Source organism: Spea bombifrons, chromosome 4 (genome assembly GCF_027358695.1).
Source record: "Spea bombifrons isolate aSpeBom1 chromosome 4, aSpeBom1.2.pri, whole genome shotgun sequence".
Taxonomy (NCBI): Eukaryota; Metazoa; Chordata; class Amphibia; order Anura; family Pelobatidae; genus Spea; species Spea bombifrons.
The window spans coordinates 33529275-33553500 of record NC_071090.1 but is presented as its reverse complement, the minus strand read 5'-3'; the positions used below and the strand labels follow the sequence as shown (position 1 = coordinate 33553500).

The 24226-nt window shown below is 38.0% G+C and overlaps 1 protein-coding gene across 2 annotated transcripts in view; it reads right to left on the bottom strand.

Annotated features, from left to right (window-relative positions):
• Positions 1–24226, bottom strand: part of PPARGC1B (PPARG coactivator 1 beta) — a 57667-nt gene that overhangs the window by 8796 nt on the left and 24645 nt on the right. For both annotated transcript variants that reach the window (XM_053461849.1, XM_053461848.1), the window contains exons 2-5: positions 7098–7265; positions 4778–4975; positions 2864–2980; positions 1070–2123 (exon numbers count right to left, since the gene is read on the bottom strand). In XM_053461849.1, the coding sequence (XP_053317824.1) occupies positions 1070–2123; positions 2864–2980; positions 4778–4975; positions 7098–7265 (1537 nt within the window). The remainder of the gene's footprint in view (positions 1–1069; positions 2124–2863; positions 2981–4777; positions 4976–7097; positions 7266–24226) is intronic.

Sequence of the window (24226 nt, the reverse complement as noted above, 5' to 3'; positions counted from 1 at the left end):
AAGTGCCAGGGCTGGGTGCAAAGTGCTGGTGCAAAGTGCTGAATGCTGGGTGCAAAGTGCTGGATGCAAAGTGCCAGGGCTGGGGCAAAGTGCTGGGGGCAAAGTGCTGGGTGCAAAGTGCCAGGGCTGGGTGCAAAGTGCTGGGTGCAAAGTGCTGGGTGCAAAGTGCAAAGTGCTGGGGCAAAGTTTCTTGAACAGTAATAGTCCACCTCTTTTCAGAATGTTTGGGGTTATTTTGTTTCATAAATATTGTGTTTGGGTTCTTGTACTTTGAAAATATTGTTTTTTATTACATCATAACAAAATAAGAATGTTAATGTAAATTTTAAGTTGTTTTTTAACATCCAGTTCATTAAATTCTTTTAAATAAACGAAAAATTTGCATATTGTTTTTTTTTATCCGATTAATCGATTAATCGAAAAAATAATCGGCCGATTAATCGATTATTAAAATAATCGTTAGTTGCAGCCCTAATTAAAGGCACACATATCTTATATATTAGCCCTTGAGAAGCACAGTTGTCCTGTCCAAGGAGAACCTTGATTTCAGTGAAGCGTATCTAATATCCTTTATTACGATGTCATGTGTTTTTAACAGTAACTAATACACCGTGTTACAAAGAAAGTCAATACGAGATTCAACTAGGAAATGCTATCCAAAAAACAGTACAAAAAGAAAACTGTATGGGAAATGCAAATCCACAATAAGGTGCCACAGTATTCAGCTTAAATGCGGAGGAATCTCTCTTTTTATTTTATTAAGCATTTACTTTTCAGTAGTCACATATCAGATTTCAGTTTTGTAAAGCTCTAAAACACGGGTTATATTGACTTACAAATTAAGCAACATGCTTAACCAATCTGTCATTACCTCAGATCAAAGCAATGCCCAAAGTATGCATCAAATGACACATTAAGGATCTGGTTACAACACTTGGGCATCCAATTTTGTAAACCAGGACAAAAAAAGGATATGTGTGCTACATTATATACTGTGACCAAGACAGGACTTTCAACACTGTCACGGTATTCTCCACACATTTACTTGCCTAAAATGTCCTCAACTTACCTTGCGGACAGAACTGTTTGGTGATAGTGTTTGCATGCAGTTCATGGGAATCATTTCCCAAAACTTCTGCTCTGGCAATATCCACTTCATCCGTTGGATCCAATAATTCTTCAACTTCAACCTCAGCTATCTGTTCATCTTCATCAAAAGCTTTCACTGCTGGGACAAGTTCTACATCAGCAGCTATCTGTTCCCCACAGGTCTGTGGAGGCATGTCCTCATTGAACCAAAGTAATTCACTAAATTCTGGATTAAGTCTGCTTGATCGCCTAACTGCATAAACTGAGCTTTCCTGTTTTGGAGCTGTTTTAACAGTGAAATGCTCCTGAGAAGCATTTGTTGGTTTCCGAGCAACTTCGACAAGTCTGGTATCCTTTTTAAGAGCCGGACATGACTTATGGACTTTCTCAAATTCAGTTTTAATACTTGCACCCAACCCTAATTTCAACCCTTCTTTACCGTGAGACAGAGAGCTGACGCAGGAATCGGAGAGAGATGCATATACTGGTTGAGCTAATCTGTATGGCTTGCTTACATCCCCCGAAATGTCCTTTGCTAGTAGTTCTTTCAGGATAGAAAAACCTGAACCCGTCCACTTACATTTACTAAACGAAGGGCAGTTTCGCTTTTTAGGACCCATCTTACTGGCTTCATTAGAACAAGGTGATGTTTGCCGAGTAGATTCCAATTTGGGTCTTTTTAAGATGGTATTACAATGCTGGTGCTTCTCATTAGAGGGCTGCTTCTTTATAGGAAGGCAGTAGGTGTGCATATATCGAATGAGGTCCACCACTGCACGTTTCTCTCGCTCACAGGTAAATTGTGGTTTGTGATTTTCTAAATTGGGGGACGATGAGGAGTTCACAGAGCTATCCTCATTATTTTCATCATCATTTGAGTCACTGTCTTCTTCCTTGGAGCTGTCCTGATTTTCCTCTTTTGAAGATGAGACAGCAGTCTGAGGAACGGTAGATACTAAATGCCTGTGTAGCTCTGTACAGCTTCGACTCTGTGTTTGGAAAAGTCCAGCCTGTCTATCTGTCGGGCTTTCCACCTGTAACAAATTGTTAATTTTTAGTTAACACAGCCATGAAATTGTCTGCATGAAAACAATCGCAATGTATTAATGTGATGGCAGTCTACATTTTACTTCACATTGTAAATCTTCTCTAAATATCTCAGGACTGCAGAACAAAAGTCTCGAAGGGCTACAGAAAGGCCAGGAATGTTGAGTATCAGTCCCTAAAAAACAATGTTTAAACGGCACTCAGGATGCGATATCTAAAAACTGTGGCCTGATTATGGCCCTTGGGGACTGAAATTGTCCAGACCAATCTTACATATGGCCAATTCACTTCCACCTGGACAATGAGTACATTTATTTTGATAAACAAACAATTTTCAGTTTTTTTCCCCAGAATTTAATTAGTTACGAAGTAAAGATAAACTCAATAACATTGGTTAAAACAAAACACCCCAGTTGTTTTTGTACAGAATGTTGAGCAAATACTTAATTGACAGATTATTAACTGCAGATTATGCGGGGCCAACCTGGCCTTACATGAAGGGAAATTTGCTGGGCTTAGCCCTTTATAACACATAGTCAGTGAGCTAAACATATTCACAGCCTATCAACCTCATCTACCTATACTAAGTGGATATGGTGAAAGTAAAAGTTGCCCACTAAAAACTATTTTTAATCAAATTGATCAATGACTCTTGACAGAGTAGGATTTAAGGAGAACTGGACCTATTTCAAGAACCTTTACTATATTTAGCGTTGAAAAAGATTACCTTTGAACATACTCGAAGAGGACGGAATTTAGTTGTTCCCTGACGCCGTATATTGCCATCATTGGGAATATCACTGTTCAATGGCGTCTGAGCTGGAGAAAGCAGCAACTTCTTCAGCTGTAAAAACACACGGTGAAGACACATCAGAGTCCATATAAGATAGACAGTAAACAAAGCACGTCTATTTACATACAAAGGCGTAAATCCACTTATGCTATTTATTAAATAAGGTCTAACATCTCATGTATCTTCATAGTTTAGTTTGGTGCTGGAAATTATTTAAAAGCTAATTGCCCAATAATTGTATAGATACAATCAGTAAGTCTTTTTCCACGCTTCCATCTACTAAGGTTACAAGTACTAAATATCTTATGACTGACATTATGAATGGTATACATTCAAGCCATGAAATGTGTCTTCCCAACCATCCTCATAACTTTCAGAAATGTATTTGTAACATTTCATCATTAAAGTAACGATCATGTTATATTTTAAGTAGCAACCTTGGAGGAAGAGAGGGAGTTTTCCGCTTTATATTTTTTTATTGAACCATTTTAAACAGAGTGCATTATTAAAACCAGTAGTTATTGAAGGTACAACTCTGTGAAGTGCTATAATAAGTTACCGCTTAGCTCATCTTGTCATATAAATTATTTAAGGGTCATAGAATTACTCAGTCATGCAAAGGATCCCATCAGCAAAGTGTTTTTCAGTAGAGTTGCAGAAACAGGCAAAATATATCACTTGCGTATAATTATATTTAGCAAACATAATGTGGCCAAATGACTTGATTATTAAGCACACAATTAATGATGTTTGCCGAATGATCTATTACAATTCCAAATTAAGAATCCGAAGTAATAGAAATACAAAAAATATAATTCTCCTATTCTTTTCTGTCTTCAAATAATCTGAATAAAGATCAATATGTCCCATGTTCTCCCATACACCTGCACGGTTTGGTGACCTTTAGCCAACACAATTTGCCTAAATTATAGAAGTTGTAGTCTATTCACAGCAATTGGTCTACTGTTTACCAAATCTTTACTAGATTTATCACGTGAATAGTAACAGAAAGTTAACATCTCTAATAAGTGAAATGCATGAAATAAGCGTTTCAATCTCTTATGTTTTGACAAAAAAAGATCTTGTATTTAGTTGTCCATGTGAATGTTTACAGTACATTCACATGAATGATATGATATGGTAACCCGTGACATAATGAATCATGTAAATTATGGTGATAAAGCAATTCTGTATGTAATACAAAATTTTCCAAAAAATATACGACAATGACCATATCACCATAGAGACTGTCAAGATATGTAGTACAGTAAGAAATTGCAAACATAAAATCGAATAAATGTGTTTCAGACCCTGATTTCTAGGAAAGATTTCTATAATAAAGTGTGCCTCTATTTTGGGATCCATAACTGTAAAGGCTTCTATTGATCTCACACCTGCATGCAATCCCACAACAGAGTGCTTTTTTCCATAAAGTGAAAGCAAAGTGCTAGGAAATGGAGGCGTGTTAAAAACAAAATGGCGGACTTAAATGCAACACCACTGGTAGCCTGAAGGTAGCCAGAGACATGACAGGTACATCCTCCATATATTAGCAAAGTGCTTAAGGGTTCATTATTTCTGTAAGAGTTGGAACCTCGACCACCAGCCACATAAAGCGTGAAGCCTCTTGGGCACGCGCAGCAGCTGAGGAAAAAGCCTCATTAAATAAATGCTGTGTGTGGGATAAATATACATACACATTTACACAAATAACATGGATGAGTTTCGTATTATTTGTTTAAAGCCTTAAATGAAAAAATTCAGACCTTTGTTGCCTATCATACCCATGCAGGCGTCTATTCAGGGTCTCATCCATTTCCACTTTAAACAGTAGGAAGTGGTTCTTACTATAGACAGCTCATCTTCAGTTTCTGGGCTCTTAGGGGAATCACATGGGAAGCTGGGTTTGGCCAAGAGGGCAGGTAAGGGGCAGAAGTCCCCGTCTCCCGAGGATATGAAGGCAGACAGGCTGATGTCATCCTCCTGTATATCATCCAGTGTCTGTGTGAGGGCTGCCAGTAACGCCTCATTTTCACTGTCTATAATCTGAAGAGAAACAACATGTTGTTACCATTGTGAAGCAATGAATGCATCCCTCAAGAAGTTATCCATCAACACTTAAAAAGATGACCTGTGTACTTCACTTACCGCAACCTCGCTTACCTCTGCAGCAGACGAAGCGGATAAACCTTACCGAAATCAAATCAACGTATTCATTTATTCTAAAGTTTATTAACAGGAAAACATGATGAACTTTTACGGAGCATTTTTCAGTTTCCAAGGCAAAAATATTTTACATTACATTGCAATTTACCATTCCCTGATAAATTATTACCGATAAAATAATTTCTGGGAAGGCATTCGGCAGTACTAGGGAATATGTTTCCAATCCAGTATTAGCTGTTAAGGCGTTACATGTAGCTGAATAGGTGGAACTTTAAACTGCCTCTTAATGCTAATGTGGTTTAATTAGCCAATGAAAAAAGATGTGTGTGTGATGTCATTTTTGCTGTACAGTCAACACATGTAAATTATGTAAATGATATGGGCACACAAAAAGTATAGTAGTTTCTTAAATAAATTTTATATCATTGCTGCCCCTAGTAACCAGGGTTTGAGATATAATGTATCCCTGTTTTTTTAAATATCGTACTTAAGTACTGATTTATACAAAAAACTGAGAAACCCAAAAATAATAGGCACATACATGCAATCAAAGCAATTGCAGCTCTGTGCAAATAACTTCATACAGGGTGGTATAAAATTATTCATAGGGAGAACTTGGGTAAGGTCAATGACAGGTTTATTAGCTGCTGACAGAAGACATTTTGTACAACACTGTATCCGATCATGAAATATTATCACTTAAAACTGCAAGACACATAAACTGCGAGACAATCTTTTACATTTACTTCCCAAATCCTTCATGTTTATGTTTCCCCAATCCTCAACTGGACTAAACGGTGAAAGTTGACTCTGGGGTTAGGAGACCATCAAAGTGTAATTGATTGATTATTACATGAAAAGGAAAGGCCTTCAGTCGGCCTCTGGTGCAATTTCATTCGAGAGCTGAGTTACTGCCAATCTCTGGTGTAACCTAGGGGTAACCGGGCTCCAAACTCCCTGTAGACTTATCACAGACATTTGCTAGAGTCTTCCAGATATCGGAGGTGTTAAATAAAAGACGCTCAAAATGCTGTCATCTACTTTCTGTAGATCCCCAGAGCATGTGGTGTAATAAATGGCTCAGTGGCCAATCTATAATACCATCACACCGAAAATATTCAGCTGCACAAAGAAAGCTACAGAGAAAGGACAATTCTTTGCAATATGAAAATCAAATACAGAATAGCGGCTTGTGGTTAATGTGGACCTGTGATAGAAAATTACAAAGGTGTGGTAGAGTATCTATGCTTCAAAACTAACTTCATGTTTATAAAATAAAAAATACACAATAAGCCATTGGAGTAGACAAGTATTATGCTGGTGTCAAAAGAAATGCTTTAGTGATATTCATAAAAAATTGAGTTCATAAAATAGTAAATGTTTAAATGTTGCGTAGTATAGTATTGTTCTTATTATAGAAAATAAAAAGCAACTGCTACAGTTTTATTGCCTGATATCAATATGGGTGCCCGCTCCTTTGGCTCTATTATGAGTAGCTTTATGACTCTGGGTCACCTGAGGTAATCGAAAGTGGTATCAGTGGGGAAAAATATGTTTGTAGCTGAAACGGGCAATGTAAGCACTTAAGAACTATGTCAACATATAAATATTTCTCCTACAAATGTTGGGTTTTCTCTTCCAGATTTGTCCAGTGACAGTTGGGTGGCATGTTACAGCCTAAAAGTCAGATTTGTGTATTACAGAAAGGTTGGCAAGGGGATATAACTCTTGTCATTGACATTTGGGTTAAAAGATGTTGAGAAACACTGCTCTAATGATTGAATACATTGAGGATGAAAGCTGGGAATGTCACTGAAGCACTTGCGTCATCAGTGGAATTAAAGAATAAAGTGGTAAGTCTTCCTTATTTGTTGAACTTAATTCAGAAAAATTACTTATCAGTCTCTGGCTGATTTAGGGCTGTCTGAGCATGAGACGCAAAATGAGCCAGTCAGAAAAACTTTGGAAGTGGTAAAAAAGCGGTAAAGAAGCTTGGTGATACCTGAAGCAGCTCGGAGTCATCAGTGCTGTACTGGCTGGAATCGTTCTCTGAGTGATTATTACACCATTGCAACTCATTAAAACAGCTGTTAGAGTCAAAATCACTTGCGTCCAACTGGGACAAATCGATCTCGGGGAAATCCAGTGAAAGAGGCTCCTCTCCAGGCTCCTGGAAAACAGAAAAATACAAAAGTAAATAAATAAAATGTCCCACGAAGAATGTTTAATGGGGAAAATATGACTTCCTCTGTATCTCTGTGTTGCAGTTTCAATCCTCAATAAAGTTAACATCATCTATGAGATTTTGGACCAAGTATTTAACTCTATCATCTATTTAAGTGTGTTACATATGTTTCAGGAAAGAATGAAGTCCTGCGTTGTGCTTAGAAACCAACAGAGGTCTTATGATCAGAGTTATGTAAATATAAATAAACTAAACCACTTGAAAATGAAAGGAGAGGAATAGACAATATATAGGCTTAGGCATGATGTGCACCATTGGAAGGAAACTACACAGCTTCTCACAATAAAAACCCAAAGACCCCAACTGAAGTCATCCCGGAAGAGCCTTTTTTGAAGTGCTATGTTTGCTTGCAATGCCAAACAAGGGAGCAGGTGGTGGTCTACTTAGTTTTAGAAAATCGTTTTGATTGCTGGACCTATAAGCTTTGGTAAGACATTTTATCATCTCACTTACCCTACCAGAAAATACATAATCTCAAGTACATTAGCTGAAATAAGTTTGACATCAGTCACACATTTAACCAAACACATATGTGTTTCTACTGTATATTGAACCTATACCTAGTGACTAAAACATTACAGATAAATGCAGGACCTTATAGCAGGTTAAACAGAGATATGCATGTTTCTGAACTGTTTTTTTTTCTTTACAGTTAAGTAAATCTCAAGTAATTAAGATATATATATTATGACAAAACCCAAGGTTTTAAATATACATGAGCCGGTTAACTGACAGATAAAAGCTTTAATTAGAGTAAGGTGATGATGTGATCAAGTACACTTTTGTAATGTACCCAACCATACAGTTTGTATACATTAATGTACGACATGTAAGAGCCTGCCATACCTTCCTCTGAGTCAGCTGGCGGTAACCATGACTGTTTTCCCTGGAGTCAACTAAACTACACCCTAACAGGGAAAACTTTCCACTGCTCATCCATGGAAAGTGTGCCTACTTATAAGGGGCAGTTCTTTTTTTGGGCCCTCAATCCCTTCTCCCCTTTTTGTTGTCGTCCCTCAGAATATTTGCTAGGTATGAGTATAGATTTTTCTATATCCTTAGCTGTAAATAGGTCACAAAGTCATATAACATGTCTCTATTTGTTATATGAGGTTACACTTCTAACCATAACCCATAAGACAAATGTGTGGTGTGCCCGTTTTTGGCCATTTGAAATGTTGGATGGTATGACCAATTACAAGATTGGTGAACCAATTCTTCCAGCGAACCAACAGTTACAGTATAACAATCAACCAAACTGCACCTTCTTAATCCTCTTTAAGGCTCGGGGATACTTAACCCTGGAAGGGAACTGAATGGAACCCACTATGTTCTCATGGAAAAGGTTAATACTATACCTACCCGTGAGAATACACAAAGAAGTCCAATTAAGTCCTCTGATCTGAACCCAAAGACTTAATGAACAGGCCATGCTCCACACACACTTAAAGCGACAAAAGCCTATATTCAAAACCATACACGAGGGAGAATTACGGTTACTACTTTAAGCCATATCGTAATGAATAAAATGAAATGGAATAATTCTTTTTTTAATCTAAAATTAAATCACAATCTGCGTACTAAAAACTGGATTATGCAGTGTGTCCTCTCCTTTGGCATCAACGAGAGGTAGCTAAATAGTATTAATAATTTTGTTACCTATGTAAAACACATTAGGAGAACAAAAGTGGCTCCCTCTAAGATTTAACTGGTCAACTGTCTGGTTTTGATACAAAATGACATGATAATTATATGTAGATTTTGACACTTTACATATATTAACAGAGGGGAACGTGGGTGTCTTACGAAAGTGTGCTAAAATGTATAAAGGCAAATGTAGCCTTTTTTACATGAGGAAACTAATAAAAAGGCTAAAATGTTTTTAATTGTAAGTTGCAATACAATTATGAGATACAAAGCTAGACCTCTAGGTACCCAGGGTTGATGGAGCCCAAGAAAAGATCTTGGTAGTAAGTAGTGTTGTGCGTAATGAACTAGAAGATAATGGGTTACACAGAGTTCGACCATTCACAGAACTAGGATGATGTTTGTGCTGTGTTTTGTGTACCACATCCCTCCTCCCTCCCTGTTTGAGATTTGCTGAGGAGATGGATGGAGTGCGTAGGACTCAGCTCTCTGCTCTGGGAACACGGCTAAATATATCTCTCTAATTACCGAAAGCAGCTGGTACCTACAGTGGCTGCTTCCTCTTCACTGTCACTAACTGTTTGCATTACGTAAAGGAGATACATGTGTAAAACTGAAATGGTTGATGCTTCACACTTTCGGGAGTACATGACCTAGGGCAGTGAGGTGATGTCTACCAATAGACAAAAAAAAGAAATGTGAGAAACAAAACAAAAAATTGCTTTTTGTTTGCCATCCTGCCAAAAAAACCCACCATGTATCAAATTTAGAAAAGCAATGTGACCTTCTAAGGCCACTCAGATTTTGGTTGTCACCCTGGCATTGTCTAGAACTAGGTTCCGTGCGGGCTCAATGAGGTCCTATGTACACTAAGGTCTCATGTGTGTTGAGGAGAACTCATGAACCTCTGGCTTTGTCAGTGACAGTGACGTACTTCAAACACAACCCTTGCTGTGCTGTCCATTACAGGGCCAGACCAGTCGATCTGGCATGACCCTACTGAAAAGTAACCCTCTTTATAATGCTATTTTTTATTCGGTCATAGAATTTGAGTTAACTATAACCGGGTTAACATCACAAGAAAAATTTACATATTCTTTGAGGCATGTGTTGCTTGAGAGACATGAGTGAAAATTCCACACCGTGCTGCATCCTTGGTATTATGATTACAGAATATGTGTGTGTATCAAGTTGTATTTGTGACTCACACAAAGGAATGTTTCGGTTCAACAGATGGTAATTATCTACTCATGCATCTCTATAGTAATGAAACCTGTGAGGAATTTAATTTCAAAATTATTATTTTTTTTAGATTGAGCTAAAATGTAACACGGCCATTGATTGGCTGACCAGCCATGAAGAAGCTACCGACAAGTGTAACAAACATTGCTACTGGTGCACTTTTTTCTTATATACAAGGATGGACAGTACAGGATAATACAACACATTTCTAAATTGTTATAATTGTAACATTATTATAACGTAACATAATTATTGTTCCAATAATGGAACAAAAAGCAAAATTGTACATGCTTATAATATTTGAGCAGGGATTATTCTCTCGTAGTCTCTGGAGTATTATCATGAAAGTAAGGGTAAATTACTTTGTGGTTTATTCTTTATTCCACTGACATTTTAATGTTGTGTAACCCTTTGATGTAAGAGGAGAGAAGAACACAACAAAGTGATTGATAGAGGCATCCTGGAACTCCAGTATTGGATTATGTGTTTGTGTGCGATCAGGTGTGTATCAGTGTCAATGCTCAGTGTCCATGTGTATGAGTCTATTAGTCCTTTCCTCCTCACTTTGATTTTCATTTGTTCGCTGATGTGATTGTTTTACTATACATCGCAGACGCCAAAGACAAATCTTTATTGACAAACAATTCAAGTAATTGCTTCTTATTCTTCCACCAACGTGAGTGGACTTTAAAAATGTGATAGCTTCAGTTAAAAAGGAAGAAAAAAAAAAAAAAAAAAAAAGCTAAAGGCTTTCTGGTAGCTGACATGATATGTGCCGTTTTGGGAATAATTTTTACTCTTACAGAATTTGACATTTACAGTTAAAGCAAAAATAGGCAACTAACCATGTCACATGCAGAAAGCACAGGTGCTGTAACCTGACCACCAGACATTAACTATTCAATGGTGAACTTTACTCGTTCACTCAATGTCAAGTATGTTCCTAGTTACATTCACATGCAAGCATTTATTTTGCAAATACACGGCATACGGAAATATCCATCTTGTACCAGAGAAATAGCATACGTTTTCTCTTTTTAAAACATTCTTCACCCACTCAGATCAATTATGCCCCAGAAATAGTTTTAAAAACATAGCATTGTTTCCGGTCTTATGAAAAACGTGACTTAAAAGCATTCACTTACAATTTAAAGGGAACCAGCACTTAGGCCCTATTATTGCGTAATTTATGCTATTAACGTTAATGCTAAGGCTTAAAAAACATATGTATAAATTCACGGAACACCATTGAGGTCTTCTTCTAGCCGGTATTAAACTGGTAGGCTTAATTGTTACTCTACAGAACCAACAACACAGCTGGTATTTTTTTCCAAAGTAGCTGGCAATCCTAGGGTAGACTAAAGAAGCCGACCAGACAGTAAACCTGTCTCATTTAAAAGCACCTCTAGGAGTGGTAGTGGGAATATGATATATACTGTAGAACACCAACTAGAGTTACTTCTGGATGAAGAAGACTACTTTGTTCATGGATCTGTTGATCTATGGTTACCTACTTTTTGAACAATGATTGGAGTTTGCCAACACCACTTTTTGTGTCTTGCTTATAGAAGCCATAATAGAATCACCAAACATGCGTATTCTGTTTATTAAGCTTATGTATGAATCCGAGAAATACATGGCTATTCACCAACTGCAAATACATGGGTGCAGACAGTCATTCATTCTGCATGTACATAAATACTGGGTTGCTGAGTGCGTTGTCATCACAAAAGAGTTAATTCTTAGCCGAAACCCGACGGTTGAACATTTAGCCGTCTCCTTGGACTTTGAATACCAAGAGAACACGAAAGAGCGTTGCTTTGCACATTTTTAACTCGTAAGTGGTGTACTTGATTCGACTGAATTAAATTACGCATTTAATTTAACATACCAGCAGACACTGTGAGGCCCTAATAAATTGATTAGCTAAATCTACCACTGTTTCACTTAGCCATGTACGTGAAGGTCTGCTTTGTAGCTTAGTTATACTCTACAGGTATAAATTCAGAAAGCCCAGTGGGATATTACAAGTCAAGATAAGCCATTAAAGCAAGCCTAGTACATCAAAGGAGTTTGAAGTACATTCTCACTAGTGTATACTAAAGTTAAACAAATGCCAGCCACACTATCTTTTATACTAAACTCATAACTAAAAGCCCAGATACAGTAAAGACAGTCTCGATGGCCAGCTGTCCTGATTTTAAATAAAGCCACTGTGTACATAACTTTATCCTTGTTAGAGAACACCCTGAAAATAATAACACAGGAGCTGGAGAAGATTCTTCTCATCGAAGCAATCCAACCACAGTACATTTCCACCGATACCTTCAGGACATAAATTCAAGAAATCCTGTATTCTTTAAGGCAGACATTTTCATTCTCCTTTGCAACCCTTTGGAAAGTCGGTCTCTTACAGTGCAGCTGAACTTTGTCCCAGTTTCTTCAGACACCATTTAAATAAGGGTATGAAGCAATACTGATTAGGAACAGGCTAAGCCAACGGTGCGAGAGTTCCCATTACCCTCCCCAGATGGTGTCCACTAAGACTCTAATTACACTTAGCCAAGTGTCTACTTTTAGATGTAGATCTGCCAATTATTATATCTCCGACAACCCTTCCTAACATTCTTTTTGGTTATTTCTGTGGCATACTCATCTTCCTTAAAGGGGGTAACACCAGACAGATTTATAGATTTACAAGAACAAACTGGTACAAAAAGGAGACCTAAAACTATTTGGCTACCCTCCTCAAAAAGGTGGGTGAACAACTCAGGTCATTGAGGGCCAGAAATACAAAGGGATTTCAACATAGCACGTGGAAAATTGATCTATTGATTAGTTTTTGTTTTGAAAGCTCAAAAAAGTCTTGAGCTAATGCATACGTTTAATGTACCGTATTTGCTCGATTATAAGACAAGGTTTTTTCCAGAGCAAATGCTCTGAAAAATACCCCTCGTCTTATAATCGAGGTCGTCTTCTAATCAGACCTCATTCTGCTTCGTCCGTGCTGCTTACCGGGCTTTGATCGCGAGCAGCGTCTCTGCTATTAGCAGCAGGAAACAGGAAGCTAGCACAGTCCTCACATAATCTACCTCCCCCCTCCTTCCTCTGGGGGCGGGGCCCAGAGAAGTTGCTCGCACAGCCGGACCCCTGCAGAAGTCTGCGAGTGGGAGATCTGCAGTTCAGGTAAGGGGGTAAGGGGGTGGGGGGGTGGAGGGTTTGAGCGTGTGTGTGTGTGTGTATGTGTGATTAATGGAATGAATGAGTATTTAAATGTTTGTGAATGAGTGTGTGTGATAGCATGGGTGTGTAAGGGGTGGTAGCATGGCATAGGGAGGCTGTAATCACACTTCTAACATCCCCAGGTTCCAGCATGTACTGGCTGCCTTGGCTTGATAGGAGTGTGATTGCTGTTAGCAGTATATATATATATATATATCTCCAGAAATGCATTTTAACCCCCTATATGCCACTGTGCCCCATGATATGCCTTTTAACCCCTATATGCCCCTCTGCCCCATGATATGCCTTTTAACCCCCTATATGCCAGAGTGGCATATAGGGGTATAAGGCATATCATAGGGCAGAGGGGCATATAGGGGGTTAAAAGGCATATCATGGGGCACAGTGGCATATAGGAGGGTATAAGACATTTCTGGAGGCAGAGTGGCATATAGAGGGTTAAAAGGCACATCATGGGGCAGAGTGGCAAATAGGGGGTATAAGGCATTTCTGGGGGCAGAGTGGCAAGCCTGGGGGCAGATGTGCATAACTGGGGGGGGCATGTTGGCAAATAAAAGGAAATAAAAATATATATTTTTCTCAATCATAGCTTTTATTAAATATGAAAATTAGTTTACATGAATTAATATTTACTAGTAAAACTTTTTTCTTATAGGGTAGTCTTATATTCAGGCTTTTTGTTTTTTTCCTAAATTAATATTTTGATTTTGGGGGGTCGTCTTATAATCAGGGTCGTCTTATAATCGAGCAAATACGGTAATATATAATAGAGGTTATGTACAAAGTGTAGTTCTGGTGCAAGTGGTTGAAGTGAAGTAACCACTATAGAAACCAACCAAATGTTCCAGCTGATTGCTTTACATTCACCAGTTTGCACCACATTTGCTCTTTCGATATTAACACTAATAAGTCCAATTTAAATCATGCATCACAAAACATAAATATAAAAATGCAGCATTAACAAAACGCATATTAACTTACTTAAGCATCTACCATGACCCCACTTCATAAGCAAATACGTATCTATTTTTTTTTAACGCACAAGTCATCACTTTTTACGTCTTCTCATTTCAATAAATATTTAATGCCCGAGTCCATTATAAGTCTTTTTAAAGTTTGCTATGAAGAAACAGATAACAACTGTAACCAGCAAAAACACGAGTGACGCTCACGTCTTGTTCCTCCAATATCTCATAATCCTCTGATCTAACAATGTTTGCCAATAAGGCATCGATTGCAATATCGCATCCCTTCCTGTAAAACAAAGCTGGATGAAGGTTAAGCTGAAACAATCTATTAAGATGAACGAAAACAACGACCTTATGATAAATAACAGTGTTGGGGTGGAAATGGCTTTTTCAGACCTAGGAAGTCTCCTAAGCCCAAGATCTGATCAATATATGTTATAATACATAGTCGAATGCTTGTAAAACTAGTTAAATAACATCTACCTGGACATCCCGCTCAGGTTAATGTACTAAAAAAATGGGTTCTCTTTGTAAAGTTAAGATATAATTCTTAATAACTTCTTAGAATTTGCTATGGAACCACGCCACCAGCTCCTGAAGATGGAAAGATGGAAGATCCCTTAGAAGTAAAGTGTACATAGTATTTAGACAATGTCCAAGGTGGATGTACAGATATAAGGATAAGAGTCGTCATAGGTGGATATACAAACCTCAGGGTGTAAGGGATGACAAACCAACATTAACATAGTTAAGGAGTCTCCATTGGGTGAGATACTTTAAATAAATAAAAAAATAGGTGTGTTACTTCTTTATGAGTGTAAAGCAGATGGCTGTATCCTTCTTCCACTCAATTATTTAAACGCCTCCTTACTTTTAAGCACCTCTTCTATAAGGCACAACGAGATAATGTGACCCGGTCTAGGTCAAAAGTAGTTGATCCAAATCAGCTTATCAAGTGTCAGTGTAATTGGTGCTTGACTACAGTGGACGTATTCATGGCAAGGGGCGTTATTCTTAAGTAGCCTTTCGTTGTATGCATAGTTTGGAGACAACGCTTGTTAAAGAGTAAAATAAAAAAGGTCAGCTCATCAGTATAAGTATGATCTATAGCTGTGCAGAGATGTCTCAGGGAAGGCTTTCAGAAAAGCTTTGTTAATGCTGCCTACAAACCATCTGCTTGGTTTTAAAGCTTATCAAATGCCCATATTACCCAGCCAGGGCTCTCATTAAAAGAATGAGGGATGCGAACAGTATTATAGTGATTCCTAATGCAACCATTTGGTCTGCCACATTATTAGCAGTTTCTTGCTGGCTAGCAGTCTATATACAAGCTTTTGCTATAGCAGCTCAACTATTAGTAAGGCTGTAATGCATTTAACCCCTTAAGATCCAGTGAACAAGGGAAATGCACTCGCCTCCTTTGGCATGTCGAGAAATAACCCTTTCCAGCATTGAACGGGTTCAATGCAAACGTCTCAATCCCCGAAATAATTTCCATAAAGCATGGGGCTTTTAAAGAAATTGCAATGCTGCAGTCTCCAAATGATTATAAACAAGCTCCATTTCAGAAGGAAGAAAGCATCCATACAACATCTGACATTGTAAAGACCACTCTCCAAACATATCGTAAATGATGATAGTCCTCAGAATCAGGGCAAGGAGGCGCAGTTCTTTCAGGGTTTAGAATTGATAAACACATAGGAAATGGAAGAAAACATATATTTGGTTGCGCAGTGAAGACAGCTAACTACCCCTTTAACCAGCGACATCAAATTTTGGTTGTATTGGCTCTATCTTCTGTAGAGCAAGTGTTGGCACCCTACCCCCAAGATGGAACCCCCTGCAGTCTGAGACTGATGTTTCACACTGCAGACCATGGTCTATGATCAGATCATTTTTCTATGGAATGATCAAAGCATTATTATTATTATGAAATGGCATAACCAGATTTAATCTTAAAAGATGATCTTAAGGACAGTTATGGCTGCGGTGCAGCCCTTCAGTATATGAACAGGGTCAAGAACAGTAGAGAGAAACATTTTTCTGCTTTAGATGGTTGTAGTCACTCTGCTGATTATACTTTTAAGGCGACCCTGTATGCCATCTCGTAAATGTAATTGAGAAGCAGACGAGTTTACCAGCAGCAAATAAAATTTAGGGCCAGATTTACATTGCAGGTGCCCCTAGTACACAAAAAGTGAATAAAGGCTTTCTCTGGTGAAGAATACATTAAAAAGATGTATAGAGCATGAGCGAAAAATGGCAGATGTCTGGTCAAAGCATGGCTGAGGTGGAAGTGCTCCCCTTCACCCCTATGTCATATAAAAATTACCATTATAGGCATCTCTTTCATCTAAATCCACCCAAACAAACATAGGCTTAAAACATTTCATGTGTGCGTGGTTAGAACTTCTACACTTTAGCCTCATACATAGTAAGAAAACAATCATTGAATCATTGTAGACAAAGCCCATTCTGCCATTGGGATCGGCCAACGTATAATCCAATTGGTATGACACATCATTCTGCACTTGGCCTCCGCCGTTTCTTAAGAAATTCAGCTTGAATTTGTTGGACTCTGAACTTAGGAGAGGCCAAAACACAACAATAACTATATATGAAAATACCTACACCGGTCATCCAGAATAGACTGCTGTGTGGTTTGTAGTCTTAAGGTTTATAGTGTAAATAATAAAAATATATAAATAAAAAAAAAAAAAACAGTTCTTCCGTTATCAACCAGGCTGATCTAATCACAGATCGGGTCTGACAATCATTGGCAAACACTAAAGGCAAATGAGTAACAGGTTACACAAATGAATGAAATAAACTTCAAAAAATTAAATATAATAGTTATAATAATCACATTTAGCAGACATGACATTAAAGATTAGCAAACTCACACTGAACAATGGAAAGCCCATAAAAGATACACAGAAAGAATCCAGTCAGGGTGTAAATGCTGGCCAGGCTATGCCTATATCATTTGCACTTGGGTGACAGTCCCTATCTGCCCCTTCTTTATACTGTACAGGCCGGGTTTTTCAGCCGGGTTTACCTGTCTAGTTAACACTTATTGCAAATAATTGTTAATGGAGCCCCAGGAAAAAAATACATTCAGAGCGGAAGAATGGCATTTGTCAGCTTTTAATGTCAAATGCAAACACCGGCAGAATGCAAAGGGACCTCCTACTATGGTATTGGATAAAATGTCACAGTGAATAGGAATATTTTGGGTCCTTTGTCTGAATGCCATGAACCTTTGAATTATAATTATGAACAGAGACAGAGGCTTTCTCTAGGGGAGACAGAGGAGGGAGTGCTCCAATATCTAAATATTTAATGTTTAGTAGGAAACAGTAAGCCCTTCTCCCACAGAGCACGGGGAAACAGGAGCGGCTTTCTAACGAAATCATTTAACACAAAGTTGGAAAACGCTTATATATATAACAACCATATCTCTCATTATGTTTGGTTGTAAAAAAAGAGATTCAGACCAAGAGAGTGTGGGTGAGGCTGGTGTGTGTGCATGAAACACTATCCCAGTAAATATTATACATCACTGTACCCTGCTATTTCATATAAACAGAGCTTTTGGCATTGTATTAAATTCCACTCTCCTCCTAATGTCTTATAAACCACTTAATAGGAAAGGTCCATTATTGAAGATAACGGCGATTCTGAATCAATTACTTCATTCTCCAATGTGATTCACAAATCTGGGTCAAATAACGTATTGGTGTATAAAAAAACAAAAGGACCTGGTTAACGCTGAGTATTATTATTATTATTATTGTTTTAATTAAATGCCGCAAATCCTAAAAACCTGTGACTAACTGATCAATTTTTGATTATCATATATACTCTTGGTTTATAGCCGTCAATGGCATGGTAAGGAGGAGAAACCTATTTTATTGTCTGCAGCTCTAGGCCCACCTCTTAATGCAGTGAAAGAGTCCTTGAACGGAACACCGTGTCATTGACAGTATCATTATATGTTCAGTCCCTAAAGGTTAGCTTTGTGGACATGCTAAACTGTGCAAAACACAACTTTTCCGATTTATTTTTTCTTTTAAATATATATTTCGCATACATTAGCCCAGAGTCAGAAGTGATTTTTTTTTCATTCAACGGTTTTAGAATTTTATTCTAACAGACATGGCGCCATTTTTCTACGGGATCTGCCCAATAATTTATCTTCATAGTCCATACAAGGACCAATAATATATTTGGATATACTGCTCTAGACCACGGTTAGTCAAATGTGGTCAGCAGAAGAAGGCTAAATTTGTCTACTTCTGTAAATAGCATGGCATGCAGATATTCCATCCATGTGTCTAAGGCTGCTAAGAGGAGAAAGTAGTACTTGCTAGCGATAAAATTCCTATCCATATAGAAAGTTGGAATGGTTGTGTATGGAATGTTTTTTTTTTTGTTTAAAACCTTCAAATCAAACAGGACCTTTGCATTAAATCATAACAAGGACCCAATAAGGATGCACTGATTAGAATAATGTGAAAAAAGGAATCTAGACGTAGGGAATGCTTAGAAACGTAACAGTTAGCGAATCAGTCTACCTCCTCCAAGTATCCCAAAATGTCCAATGTCCCTGAAGTTGTGGGTGTGCTTTATATTAAGCGCCACCTTTTTCTCAGGGATTGCAGAAATGCTAAATTGCTGGTTTACGCAGCTGAGATCCCCTCCCGTTCCCAGGAGGCAAATACGTGCAGGAAGAATTATAAAACTGCGACAACGTCTTTAGTAAACCAGAATTCCATTTTCCCTATGGATGCAGGGGAAAGGTTATAAGCAGAAATCTGTTCGGTTGGACGCAACGCTTCTGATCACAGCAATGGTAAGGCAGGAAAGTCTTGATTGCTTTAACAACGTGAAAAACACAACAACGTGGAACTTAAAGGGTTAGATCACCTAGAGAGAGAGAGGTACATTGCAACATGAAAACCCACAGAAACAAATCATGGGTCTGAAACTGCCAAAGCCAATTAAAACCATCTACTGCTGTGTTCTTGTTGCTACATGTTGTCTAGCAGAACAAAATACAGAAATCAGCCTTTTCATCTCATTTTAGGGTCCAACCCATGTGTACTTTGCTGTAAAGGGGAGCATTGTCATTATGCATCTCTCCTACACCTTAAATGTGTCTTGGTTGTGTTCCACTTAGATACATTTAGAAAAGGATGGAGTAATATTAGAGAAATATCACTCCAGGATTACTCTATGATTAAGTGATATTCCCTTTAACCCCTTAATGACAAAGCCCGTGCATGGGCTCAAAATGCATTGTTTTCAATGGGTTTTGGGACCGCCCATTGTCCTTAAGGGGTTAAAACCTTTGATTGTTGCTGGTTTTGAGATATGCCGCACCATAGCAATGCTGCACTTTATACTAATCATATTATGTATGGCCAACCAGTTCGTTCTAGATCCTCCCTGCTAAACCAGTCTCCTGGTTTATGAACCAACAGCAACTGGGAAGAACTAGCTGACTTGAGTATTTTACTGACGCGCTGTAAATTTAGTTTTTGCTTTTTTTGGGGGGGGTAAACCAAGTTTGAAATTCACCGAACCTGCTCCTTCTCTTTTGATGTCGGGGCCAGCATGAGAAGAAACGCAGCACTGACCTGTCACACAAATGCGGGTGAGCGAGTGTGTTTGTACAGCGCAGTGATAATTGCTTGTTGGCGTCCCATGCATTCACAGCAGGGTTGAAACATCAAAATATGCCAGTTTCCCCTCTAAGTGACAGCACAATTTTTTTTTCTGATCAATGGGTGCCTTAAGGTTGCTGGACAACTACTATTCATGTTGAGTCCAGAAAGCATGTTTATTGCCAGTAACTAAAAAGAAATGCTTTTACCTTAATGGATAACTAGGATTTACATGAATAGATTTCTTCTTTTATTGGGCAAACATTGTTTGAAAACCCACAAAAAAAGTAATTTGTGTGTTTTGGGAAACACTGAAAAGACACATTATTGCTTAGCTACTGTTTTCCCAAAAGAAGATGACATCTCAGAACTTTAGATTGCAATGCACATTCACCGTCAAGGAAAATCAATACGATGACCTTAGCCGTGCTGGTCGAATAACTCAATATCACACAACACACATGGGACGTGAGATTTAGTATGTCATAGTAGACGCTATGGCCTCATCCCACCGCACAACACTAGTTTTGTAAGCTATGCTTATGTGAACGTTACTTGCATGGAAAGGTTACGACCGTTTCAAAATCAGAATAGTTTTAGCTATGTTGAAATTTCATCGCTGTCTAGTTCTTATTAAAGATTGGTAAAAAAATATATAATAGTAATATAATAGTGGCAAATTGTTCCCTCGGGGGATCGATATGTATTTTTATTTTATCGATGTGTAAGGACAGGATTGTGGAACAGTTTGTATTTTTAGTTTATGGTGTTAGTTTATTAGCTCGGTTTATTAATACAACGGTTCACTTCATAAAAAAGAGCTGTGTGCATGTGACGTGATAATGTAATCTGGCCCGACTCAAAAAAAGCATACATAGAACTATTGAACATATAAAAAAATATCATTATTTCGTTATTTAGTTTTGTAATTACTTTAAAATAAACGCCAGAATATACATTAAAAGAGCAGCCTGAAAGGGATGACATTTTTTTATGCTCTTCATCTTTTCCGGTAAAAATATCACCTTGTTATGGTGGTTGCAGATAACAATTATTAACCCTTAATGGGTACCATTACTGCAATTCATAACGTGGAAGTTGAGAATATTTCAGAATGACAGGGTGATATAAAAAAAAAGATTATAGGCCTAATATAGAATAATAACAGGTAAAATGATTTAGAAGCTTGAATATCTGGTGTCCAATATACTAAACTTGAAAATTGTTTTACGCTGTAATACTCGAAAAATCAAAGTATTTGAGATTAAAAAAAAAACGTATTTATATGCTGATGAAAATGATCTTTTAAGTTCTCTTTTTTCTTATTCACAGACCTTGTCATATCTGCGGAAACGGCATCTCAAAGTGTTCATGCTACCTCCATCTATGTATTAGTACTCACATAAATTAACTGCTCTACCAGCTACAGAAATTAGATTTCTGCGTTCCCCTCAGTGGTAAAAGTTATTAGATAATAATTGCATTAGGCCAGGAATGGCTGCCTCCTTTCCTTTTCCCCAGAGATTCCCATAAACCCAATGAATTGGAGGCTGCAAAACATTTCACAATCACTTACATCAAAACCAAACGAGAGGATAGGAAGCATGCAGAATGGAGGATTTCTTTATATAGTCGATGCCTGCTGGACACGATAGTAAGTCACAGTAAATTCACATCATCATTCTCCCCTGAGTCTTCCTTAGAAACAATTTGTTTTGATGGGACCCTAAAGGGAGGCTGATCCTTGGTCCTTGAAGCAAATCCAGGATTGTGTTGGCCTTAGGTTCTATGGAGGTCACAGGGCAACTGGCTGAATGCCCTTTCTTGATAGACAATAACATACATTAACACAATGAATCGAGAGAATGTCTGCTTTACCAAAGAGAAAGGGTTAAAAATATATTTCTACGACTAGTAAGCAACCTCTGTAGTTCGGGAAATGTTATCCTTTGAAATCACTTGACCTCATAAGTATTTTTGTATTCTCAAATTTACATTTCCACGGAATGCTGAACATTAAGCACCGTTTCCTGGGTCATTCAATATAGCCGTCTTTAGATCAGTGAGCACTTTAAGGTTCGTTTTTGAGAGAAACAGATAATACTTTCCAGAAATTTCCAGAATTACTGAAGGATTACTGAATATCCATGTGGCAATTTAAAGAGTTCTGACGAAAGATTCCATGCCCTGCCATCATTTCAGATGAGCGCAATATGTACTTTGTTTAAAGTGTCTAACTTGTAGATATCTGGAGAGAACTGGCAGCTCCCAAACTCACTGATCCAACTTTATCCAAAACTGGGGTCCCCGTCCAATGGCGGCCCAAGGATATACAGATAAATGAACGTAACATTGTAATACTAGACTATGCTACACCACACTGTATTAAAAGCCAAAATACTCCCCCCATATTATTTCCCCTTTAAGAACGTGTCTATAGTAAAATACATGCTGCCTATTTATCAAAAAAATTTGAATTGTGGAAAGAGAGGTCTCCTCTATGTACACCAGTCAGTTATCCCTAAGGGAAAAAGACGTGTCAGGAAAATCAGCACATCTTGCAAAATCTTCCAGCTTGGGTCTCTGGCGGTGCTTATGTCTGTATATTGATAGAAAGCTTACTATAGCAATAAAAGAATTGCCGCCAATGAGAGCACTTTGGTTGGTTAGTATATATTCGCAGGACTCCGTGCTTGCGGGATGTCAGGCTACATAAAAAGGATTTGTAAAGGAAAAATGCCAACCTAGTGAGTACATACGTCTGTTCCTATAACTGTCTCATATGTCTAAGGTGCGTAAACCTTCAAGCAATATGGGTTACTGCAAGTCCAGCCCAACAGCGGTATCTAACATAAAAACACATAAAAAACGATACAAGGAGGCACTAAGTTACCGCAGTACTACGGTGCATTTTCCGACCCTATAAGTCCTTTCTTCCCAGATCTTAGTGCATCTCGTGTTTTAACTGAAACATCTGACCGCCATTTCTGTGTTCCGGTACGAAGTTCTAATTACTTTTCCATTTTTTATTTTATGGTTTTGCATTTATTTTGCAAGTGTTTTTGCAATGAGCCTTCTGGTCTAATTAACCCTTAACTTGCATCACCATTCAATTTGGTGAGTACAGCATAAACCAGCTGTAAATGGACAAAGAGAAAGGCACTAAAAACATATCCTCCATCTGTTGTTTAACTACAACTCCAAGTACACTTAGCCAGGCAAACGCAATCCGTTCATGTTGAGCATTGTAGTCCAACTAGCTCTATTCTTCTGTATGTATATATATATATATATATATACTGAGTGCTTCCATGGAAACCCACATTTAAGCGCCTAGATGGGACATCTCATTGAACAAATGGGTCACTGTAACAGATCTTAGGTTTCAGATTACTGCTGATATTTCGATACCTGATGCGGCTTCCAATAAATGGTAACCTTAGTCCAGTTGATGGAACACATGATGGTCACATTCAAAGGCTTGGGAAGAAAAATATAACCACCGAGACAATAAGGAGTCGTTCTGTGAAACAATGTGTTAATCACAGGATACCAGATGTAACATTTAAATGTTTGTGAGATAAAACTGTCCTGTGGGTAGCCCACTAAATACTGCCTAGCACAACAGTGTGCATGTGAACCCCCAATCCAATCACCGTGTGCAGCTGCGGTATCTTTAAACATAAAACACCTCTCCATGACAGCATGATTAATGGAGGAAGGCATTTCTGATTAACCCCGACGTAGCAATAAAGGGGGATGGTTTTTGAACTGCAGCATAAGCATTTCAACTACTACGGAATTTTTCAATGCATCTAGAATATTATACTAATTAGAATATATATTTATATGTATGTGTGTATATATATATATATATATATATATATATATATATATATATAAAGATCAGTCTATTACTGTCCCTGCCTAAAGCCTTTTGGTGCTCGATGGGTTATAGCTTTGCTCTGTTATACTCCAATAGGGCCGAGCTTGCTGAGGAGAGAAATGTTTGTCATTCATTTACTTTCTTGCAGACCATTGTCTCTGGCATTACTTCCTACGGACAGAGTACTAAATGCCTTCCAGAAGAGCGAGGGCCAGGACAGTGCACAGAGGT